At 41.0% G+C, this 9,394-nt stretch overlaps 1 protein-coding gene across 1 annotated transcript; it reads right to left on the bottom strand.

The window, feature by feature from the left end:
- Positions 1 to 553: 553 nt before the first annotated feature.
- Positions 554 to 3,905, bottom strand: LOC110528996 (matrix metalloproteinase-19). Its single transcript, XM_036983812.1, has 7 exons — positions 3,890 to 3,905; positions 3,435 to 3,565; positions 2,639 to 3,216; positions 2,352 to 2,471; positions 1,934 to 2,098; positions 1,617 to 1,718; positions 554 to 1,384 (listed from the first exon to the last, which is right to left on the bottom strand). Exons 3-6 carry the CDS (start codon positions 2,805 to 2,807, stop codon positions 1,699 to 1,701), a joined length of 474 nt encoding a protein of 157 aa, XP_036839707.1. The 5' UTR covers positions 2,808 to 3,216; positions 3,435 to 3,565; positions 3,890 to 3,905; the 3' UTR covers positions 554 to 1,384; positions 1,617 to 1,698.
- Positions 3,906 to 9,394: the final 5,489 nt, after the last annotated feature.

Below are 9,394 nucleotides of genomic sequence, written 5' to 3'. Positions count from 1 at the left end.
AATTGTTGCATTTTGCATTTATATTTTTGTTCAGTGTACAAAAATTATTTTGAAATGGTAGGCCTATACACTGAAATGTGAATTCCCTTGAGCTTGTATGAGCCACATCAATATGCAGGATGAGGTTCAACAGTGACATTAGTACACAATTATAAACCAGTTATAAAATGTAGACCTGTGAAAGCTGGTGTCTGAACACCAATGATATCATGCTTCTCTTTGTGGGCAGTGATAAAATATACACACCATAGTCCTAGAAATGCATAACATGATGACAAACTCACAAATACTTTTTCAGAACCGTCCACCGTATCTGCAAGTGAAACGTCAAAAGAAAACGAGAAGTCTCTAACTGGAACACCGTTGAAATCAGTACTGAAAAGAGGACACACCACAACTGAATAATCCAATCCACATCTGTGGTGAGGGAGAAAATGGCCCCCCTGGAATGCCCCCTAAGATCATAACAAATAGCCTACACACACACACACACACACACACACACACACACACACACACACACACACACACACACACACACACACACACACACACACACACACACACACACACACACACACACACACACACACACACACACACACACACACACACACACACAGATCTAAGCCTAACATGTTTGGGCTGTTGGAAGAAAAGAGCAGATGAATACAGCTGGAGGTCCTGCTTGTGTTTGATGGAAACAGAGAGCTTCGCCATCAGGATATGAACAAACCCAGCAGGTTACTGCTCCAGAACTAGAAATGCATTTTACTTATGTGGGACGACACTCAATACGCAACCTGATAAAAGTTATTGTGTTTCAAGAATAATTAATTTGATATAACATTTCAGTTTTATGTACTTTGACTGTACCTAACTCAATCCTCACTTGAAATCATGTACCAGTACCACTGTCAGTCAATCACTGTCAAGTAATTTAACACAAGTATTACACAGTTCATACTATCAGTATTTCTTTAAAAATCATCTCATGGCGATATGTATATATGGTTTCCAGACACCTCACAGTGTGAACACAATGTTATCACAGTGTGGTTGTGGTTGCTGTTGTGGTTCCCTGAACTGAGCACACATCACAAAAGCACCCTATCAAGGCTTATGGTGTCTGCTTCCCCCTAGTGTCTTGCTCCTAACAGTGCATCCAGCGTTCCCTCTTTCTGAGTGGATAGCCTTTGTCTACGCTCAGTAGACTGTTCACACGCCAGTACTTGTCTCTCTTGAAGAAGTAGATTTTTCCATTGGTCCAGGTAAAGGCAGAATCAGGGCTGGAGGGCACCCCATTGAAGAGGTTAGACAAGGGTTTGGGGTACACGTTGAGGTTACTGGAGCGCAGCTCATCCCACTGCCAATACCCTGTACCCTGAGGAGACGGACAACAGAGGACAAAGGTGATTAGTACAAACATTTTTTTAAGGTGGTTATTTGGCATATTCATCACATTCAAGCGGGTAAAAATACTAAGGCTTCAGTTGTTATCATTAATCTATTATCACAACTTACTGAAACCATAAAGCTCAGTTGTCATTTGTAACAATGTTGATTTTACTGGTTAAAAAGTATAGACAGAATTGTGCTGTGTTGTGTTCAACTACCTTGAAAAACACCAGCGGCATCAATATTAGGTGGGAGGCGTTTGAGCTCTTTGGGATACCCGTACACCAGTTTTCTCCTGGACTATCTCCACACTATATCACCTGTGGTCAGAATCAGTTTTGGTGAGTAGGCTGAAATGAAGTGAGATTAACAGTAACACATTCTGGGCCGGATCACTGTCAGTCAATCACTGTCAAGTAACTTAACACAAGTATTACACAGTTCATACTATCAGTCTTTCTTTAAAAATCATCTCACTTTACCTCATTTGTTAATCAAAAACATTATACTTTTTAAAGTCGAGAAAATATTGTACCTTTAAAAAAGTATGTTTTGTTGGTTCTCTGAGAGTAAACAGCTGTTTTCAGGTTCCCAGGCAGTCCCATCCACAGCCGGTCGATCTTCATGGGTGCATTGTGCCCCATGTCAGAGACCGTCCACACATAATCACCACTGAAGGCAAATGTCTTCCTCCATGGACCTGATGAGAAAGAGGGGCATGAAATAGAACACTGAAGGTCCAATCAGAGTGTGATGTCAACCTGTCATATCCCATCTTCAGTTCCAATGAAGAGAGTAAAATAAGGTTAGTTGGCTTAATCAGAGTAAGAAATATTGCTTCAATCTTTCTTGACTAGTGGAAGGCAAAACTTGGTGAGACAAAAATAAGCACTTCCAAAGGAGACTGCTCTTGAATGTATATCGCTGGCCAGTATTGTGCGCAGACAGTTTACCCAACATGATGGCATCTAGCCTGGCGGTGAAGGGGTCTGGGATGTCTCCCTCAGCATCAGGGAGGCTGTCTGTGGGGAGTGTCACTGTTGGCTCAACTGGAACACTTGTACCACGTTTACCTAAAACAGACATAATTGGTGGAAGGGATTAGACTTAGAGGATAAAAGCATTATATGTGACATTTGAGCCCTATTGTAATAATAAAGTATTCTGATAAGGAGGTACTACTGTGTATGGAAAGCCAGCAGGTCAGAAAATCCTCAGGTCAAACTCAGGCTCCACTTACCATACATAGCTTGGATGCCTTTTACGTCGTCGGGATGCAGACGGAAGTTGCTACGGTAACCAGTGTAAAGAGGGGCTATCAGAGCACTTCTGTATTGCGAGTGGTCTAAACCCAGGGCGTGGCCTATCTCATGGGCAGCGATGATACGTAGGTTAATGCCGTAGAACATGCCCTCGGTCCAAAACTCATCCTAGTCAAAATGAACAATGGGTGTGGGTGTTCAGCATGGGCCAGCATGTGACCTACAGATTTAAAATATTTTGTATTATTTTATATTCCAATGGCAATTAGGGTTACTCCTACTGTGTGTGTGTTAGGCTATTGTTACTCCAACCCAATTGTATCCGGCCCATAGGCAGACGCACCCCTCCCGTCAAAAGGCACGGCACAAGTGGCATCTTTCGTGTGGAATGAGATCCTGATATCAGCTCGTCCATACTCAACCTCTCGGAAGCTCAGGGGAGCCACATCGTTCCAATACTTAAAAGCAGAGCGGATGGCCCTCTTTGTCTCACTCTTCGGCACGTCTGGAGTGTAGTTGTAGATGCACCAGGTCAGGCTTCTCTTGCGCCAGTAGCCTACAGTAGAGACAAAAAAAACATGCATTTTACTACAAACACGTCTAGACGAGAAACTACAAGTGTGTAAATGAAGATTATTTTTATTAGATGAGGATTATTATTATCATTTAATGTGCATAGTGTCTCCCTAAGTTTTAAGTCCTGACCAACCATCTGGGAAACAGTGGTCCATCCCACCCCCAGATATAATATCCTGTCCACATGTTTTCACTCACCCAGCACTCTGTACTTGAGGGTTTTCTGATTGAAGGGGTCCTCTATGCCACAGCGAGACTGTCTCATCATCTCTAGGGTGGCCTTGTCAATCACTCCAGTGACAGGAAGGTCTGTTACCCTCTGGAACACCCTAGGGAAAGGAAGGACTGAAAGCTCCAATAGCAGATACAGCGTGTGTGTAGTGTAAATGTAAGGCAAGGAAACATTTCCTTCCAATGGGAAATGTTATGCTAAAGAATTGCATTGATTGTAGTACATGTATCAATGTGACTTGCAAAAAGCTATACAATAGAGCTGTGTTTGGATCTGTATTCATAAAGGGGGCATTTAGAGTAAGTGTGTTCAGATTTGTTGTGTTGGGAAAGAGGAATCACACATTGCCATGAAGAATTACACATGTAAGTTGTTGTTGTGTTCATAGAATGTAGTTTGTGTTGCTGTGGATCTACTTTACCTGAGTACCTCAATTACATCTTCTTTCTGGAAGCCCTGGTTCTGAGGATCCAGTGAAGTGTGCCATACTTCATCAGGTATGCCTGGTAACACAATAATCACAGTGGGATACAAGGGTTAACTTTAGAAGTTTCAAAGTGATATTATTCACCTCTAACATTATGAATGACAACAGCCACAAGAGAAACCAATGCTGATTCAGTTGCAGTCTACCAGAAAGACTGTAAAAGCCACAGGTTGTACATATGGCACTTTGCATCATACAATGGGTTTATACATGGTCCAGTTCAGATAAAGTTTGTATTATGACAATAATGCACAGTATTCAGAAGTTGCACTGCAATTCAAATAATGGAGAAAGATACACTGCTATAAAAGCCTCCACTCTTCTGGGTAGGCTTTCCATTAGATGTTGGAACATTACTGTGGGGACTTGCTTCCATTCAGCCACAAGTGCATTAGTGATGTTGGGCACTGATATTGGGCCATTAGGTGTGGCTCGCAGTCAGTATTCCAATTCATCCCAAAGGTGTTCGATGGGGTTGAGGTCAGGGCTCTGTGCAGGCCAGTCGAGTTCTTCCACACCGATCTCAACAAATAATTTCTGTATGGGCCTCGCCTTGTGCACGGGGGCATTGTCATGCTGAAACAGGAAAGGGCCTTCCCCAAACTGTTTCCACAAAGTTGGAAGCACAGAATCGTCTAGAATGGCATTGTATGCTATAGCGTTAAGATTTCCCTCCACTGGAACTAAGGGTCCTAGCCCGAACCATAAAAAACAGCCCCGGACTATGCATTGGGGCAGGTATCGTTCTCCTGGTCCGTTGGATTGCCGGATGATGAATCACACTTTCCACTGCTCCAGAGTCTAATGGTGGCGAGTTTTACACCACTCCAGCAAACGCTTGGCATTGCGTATGGTTATCTTAGGCTTGTGTGTGGCTGCTCAGCTATGTAAACCGATTTCCTGAAGCTCCAGGCGAACAGTTCTTGTGCTGACGTTGCTTCCAGAGGCAGTTTGGAACTCAGTAGTGAGTGTTGCAACTGAGGACAGACGGTTTTTACAGTGCTATGCACTTCAGCACTCGGTGGTCCCGTTTTGTGAGCTTTTTTGACCTACGACTTTGCGACTGAGCCATTGTTGCTCCTAGACGTTTCCACTTCACAATGTCAGCACTTACAGTTGACTGGGGCAGCTCTAGCAGGGCAGAAATTTGACAGACTGGCTTGTTAGAAAGGTGGCTTCCTATTCTGGTGCCATGTTGAAAGTCACTGAGTTCTTCAGTAAGGCCATTCTACTGCCAATGTTTGTCTATGGAAATTGCATGGCTGTGTGCTCGATTTGTGAATGGCTGAAATAGCCGAATCCACTCATTTGAAGGGGTGTCCACATACTTTTGTATATATAGTGTATATTATAATACATTTGAAAGAAGCTGGTAAATTCCTACCGTTGCTTCAGTGACCTCCATCCTCCTGTCCATCACTCCTGTCATTACGCACTGCACAATAGCCATGAGCACTGTCATCTGCTGAAGGTCACCCATTTTGCCAAAGTTCTACACAGGTAAAACAGCTGTAAATGTTAGGAAAGCCAAGCAAATATGAGATTTGTAACAGACTTTGCAGGATGCTCTTGTCTTAAATACTTTGAAAACGTTCTTATACGTTCTTGAACAGATTATAAGGTACTGTACATTTGCTGCAGTTTGGTGGGTCCAGCGACCACTGTTGGCGACTAGCGAGGTATGAATTCAAGCAAAGAGTGATGAATTTAAAGGGGTGTGGCCCTGCTGACACTGCTCCTCAACCCACAACCCAACCCCTCCCCGTTTCTCAAATGGTCGTTCAGTACAGAACCGTTTTTGTTTAATTGAACGTTCCAGAAAGTAAAAACTTACTGAACGTAAACCAGGTGATAGCGCGCCTTATTTGGCAATGGTCTTGTTAAGTGTAGTTTTCCAATATATTTTGCATGATGCTTCCTTGACTAGACGTTACACAAAATGAAAAAGGCAGCAAGGCACATTTCCACGTATGACCAAATTCTACGTTTTTGCTTACCGTTTTATACTCATCTACAGTGTCTTCAGAAAGTATTCACACCCCTTGACTTTTTCAAAATGTTGTTGTGTTACAGTCTGAAATTTAAATGGATTCAGCTGACATGTCTTGGTCACTGGCTTACACACAATACCCCATAATTTCAACGTGGAATTATGTTTTTATCAAAAATTGCAATTGAAAAACAAAATAAAAAGGTGAAATATGTTGAGTCAATATGAATTCAATCCCTTTGTTATGGCAAGCCTAAATAAGTTCAGGAGTAAAATGTGCTTAACAAGTCACATAATAAATTGCATTTAACATTATTTTTTTAAGACTACTGAAATGTAATTGTTCAGGTTTTTGGACCAATCGCGGATTGACTGCTCCAAAGCGGATTTTTGACCACATAGATGAAAGGAGACAGTGTTTTGAGTGCAATTACATGCACATTTAGACATTTCGATAGGTTGCATAGAAAATAGATTGCCTGCTAGGGTGCGTTGCCATTTAACTATCTTAACTATCTCTACATTTTTTTGATGTTGATGGGTTGATGTTTCCGTTACCCATTTAGGCAAATTGCGTAATAAATTGGCAACAGCAGTATGGCCTCCCACCGATCTGTTTCATGTCTCAGGTAGCCCGTGAAAGCCAGCATGGATAGAATGTAATAATTGACTAATATTTGTCATATTCTCAAAACTCATATGCCTAACATATCGCCAAGAATCTAGGCTAGGAAAGTCAGGACAAAATAGATTTTGCAGGCAGTAGGCTAGGCATTTAGAATAAATTGTGGAGTGGCGTTTATAGTTACGTGATCACATCACGTGCCCCGCATACATTCGTCAATCATCCTTTATTGTGAAAACTAAATTTCCGTCATAATTTGTCGCATTAATGAAAGTTCTACAAAATAAAAAATCCACCAGTAAAACGATAGTTTTTTTATCTTTATAAAATATATCCTATATCTGCCGTTTCCATTACATATGTCACAATAATATTTTTGGGGGCGGCATTGCTTTTGTCAAATAAATCTGGGTCAATGGAAACCTGAATAAATCTGGGTAATTGGAAACCTGAATAAAGCTTGGTTAATGGAAACCTGAATAAATCTGGGTCAATGGAAACCTGAATAAATATGGGTCAATGGAAACCTGCCTAGTGTTTGGTCGTGCAGTGCTGTTTCACCTTGCTCGCGTGCGCCATCTAATGCAAGTTCGATTTTTTAACCAGATTTGATTCCATACAGTTGCTTCATAGATCAATGTGAGTTCTCATCTCACATGGGGCAGATATAATTTTTATCTCTCCAAATCCTTTATTTACAATATTCATCCCATGCCCACACCCATCTCAGTCTGAAAAGTGAAAGCATACCTGTGAGTGATCCCCCTGAAAACCAATCTGTGAGTTAATTTGACCATTGGAAAAAGTGTTACTGCAATGGGGGTTGGATTGAACTTTGCCCTTTATCTTCATTTTCAAGGTGATGATTAGACTTTTCTTTCCAACACAATAAAACATTTCATCATTTTTTTTTGTGTCCCATGGGGGATTTGAATATACAACACAAGTGGCAATAGATGCAATACACATAATTGTATTATCAGACCGTACCAATGGACTTCTGGTAAATATGCTTTAGTGAGCAATGTTGGGATCAGGTACAACTATGTTTACCCACCTCCAAAATGAATATTTATGAGCAATTCCCCCCATCCACAACTTCTCACCTGAATACATGTTTTGAACATTTGCTGGGCAAAGGCTGGAATTGTTGTGAGAGTTACCATTTAAACATTGTATGTTTGAACTACAGACTTCTGTTGTACCATTAGATTAGTCTATTCTTCTGCATCTATAGATACCAACCATTCATCTGTGTGATTAACAGGGGCTGAACTAGAGCGGTGTTTGTGAGACAAGGACAGATCCCAAAGGGGCATGGGGCTGGGTCTTTTTACAAAAACGTCTGTAGAATCCGAATGGTTTGAGCTACAAACTACATAAAGCTATCTATGAAACACTGAGCCTCATGTTTTTCTCTATGATGCTCACTAGCTACACAGGAGTCGTTACAAGATAAGGAGTTCTTCTACATAGAAGTGCATAGAAAATCCCTTGACATAGTGACTTTAAAACTGTAATAAGTAAACATTGTGACATTAACAAACTCTACACAGTTGTCACTGACTAGTTGGACATTCATTTCCCCATGAGCAAACAATTTATGTACTTATAGCATTCATATAAATTCATTTTTATCAGGTTCTTGCTTTGGCTGACCTTCTTTAAAAATGTACGTGTCAATAAACTCATGGATTAAACTGTTGATGTCAAATTGTTTTGTGTTCAACTTGTAGCCCTGGTTGTCCTGAAAAGAACATTGTAAAACACTTCATTGTGAGGCTAAATATAAGGGCTGGACAACAAGTCAGATAAATGAAAAGACGATTTCTGCTTGGGTCTCGGGACTGATAGGGTTAACAAAGATATCTATTCACAATGTATCTGTTTGGTCAGCCTGTAGGCTTCCAAGAGAAAGAGTCATACTTATTGAGTATGCAGGGTGAACCTAAGTACAATGTCATAAACTCAATCATGATTGCATTCTACAACTGTTTGTAGGGACATTTATCTCATGTATCTGTTTGATGCCTATGGGGGTTCTGTGTGAATGCCCATCCATGATTAACAAGGAAGTGAATCACATTGAATCGGGTTTGCTTTCTCAGCTACCAAATAAAAATATTTTTATTAAATTTTCCTTCAACCCCACAGTGGTTAAAACAACACCAAACTTCAAACAAGCATGTATCTAGTCTTGGTACCTGAAATGTATATCCTTGCTTCTCTTTCCCTTGAGTATGTGTTTATTTTATTTTTTTATTATATCTTTATTTAACCAGGTAGGCAAGTTGAGAACAAGTTCTCATTTACAACTGCGACCTGGCCAAGATAAAGCATAGCAGTGTGAACAGACAACAGAGGTACACATGGAGTAAACAATAAACAAGTCAATAACACAGTAGAAAAAAAATAAAGAGTCTATATACATTGTGTGCAAAAGGCATGAGGAGGTAGGCGAATAATTACAATTTAGCAAAGGGTCCTTCATGGAACCCAAAAGGGGTTCTACCTGGTACCAAAAAGGGTTCTTCAAAGGGTCCTCCTAATGGAACAGCCGAAGAGCCCTTTCAGGTTCTAGATATCACCCGTTTTTCTTTTTTTTTTTTCTTTCTTTCAATTTTACCGCTAGTCAAACTATCCTACGGTGCTAGCGGTTAGGCTCAGAGAACCTGCTGCAAACATCAGTTGCACCATCCAGAAAATGGCTGCTCTTTGTCTTTCACACCCTCTCCCTGCCCTGGCCTGTGAAAGTACAGTTGAAAGGATAAAGAACAGCTGTTGTAGTATCAGACTGGAGATTGTAAGTATGGACCCAGTGTGT

Source organism: Oncorhynchus mykiss, chromosome 7, assembly GCF_013265735.2.
Source record: "Oncorhynchus mykiss isolate Arlee chromosome 7, USDA_OmykA_1.1, whole genome shotgun sequence".
In the NCBI taxonomy this organism is placed as follows: Eukaryota; Metazoa; Chordata; class Actinopteri; order Salmoniformes; family Salmonidae; genus Oncorhynchus; species Oncorhynchus mykiss.
This window is presented reverse-complemented; position numbering and strand designations above follow the sequence as displayed.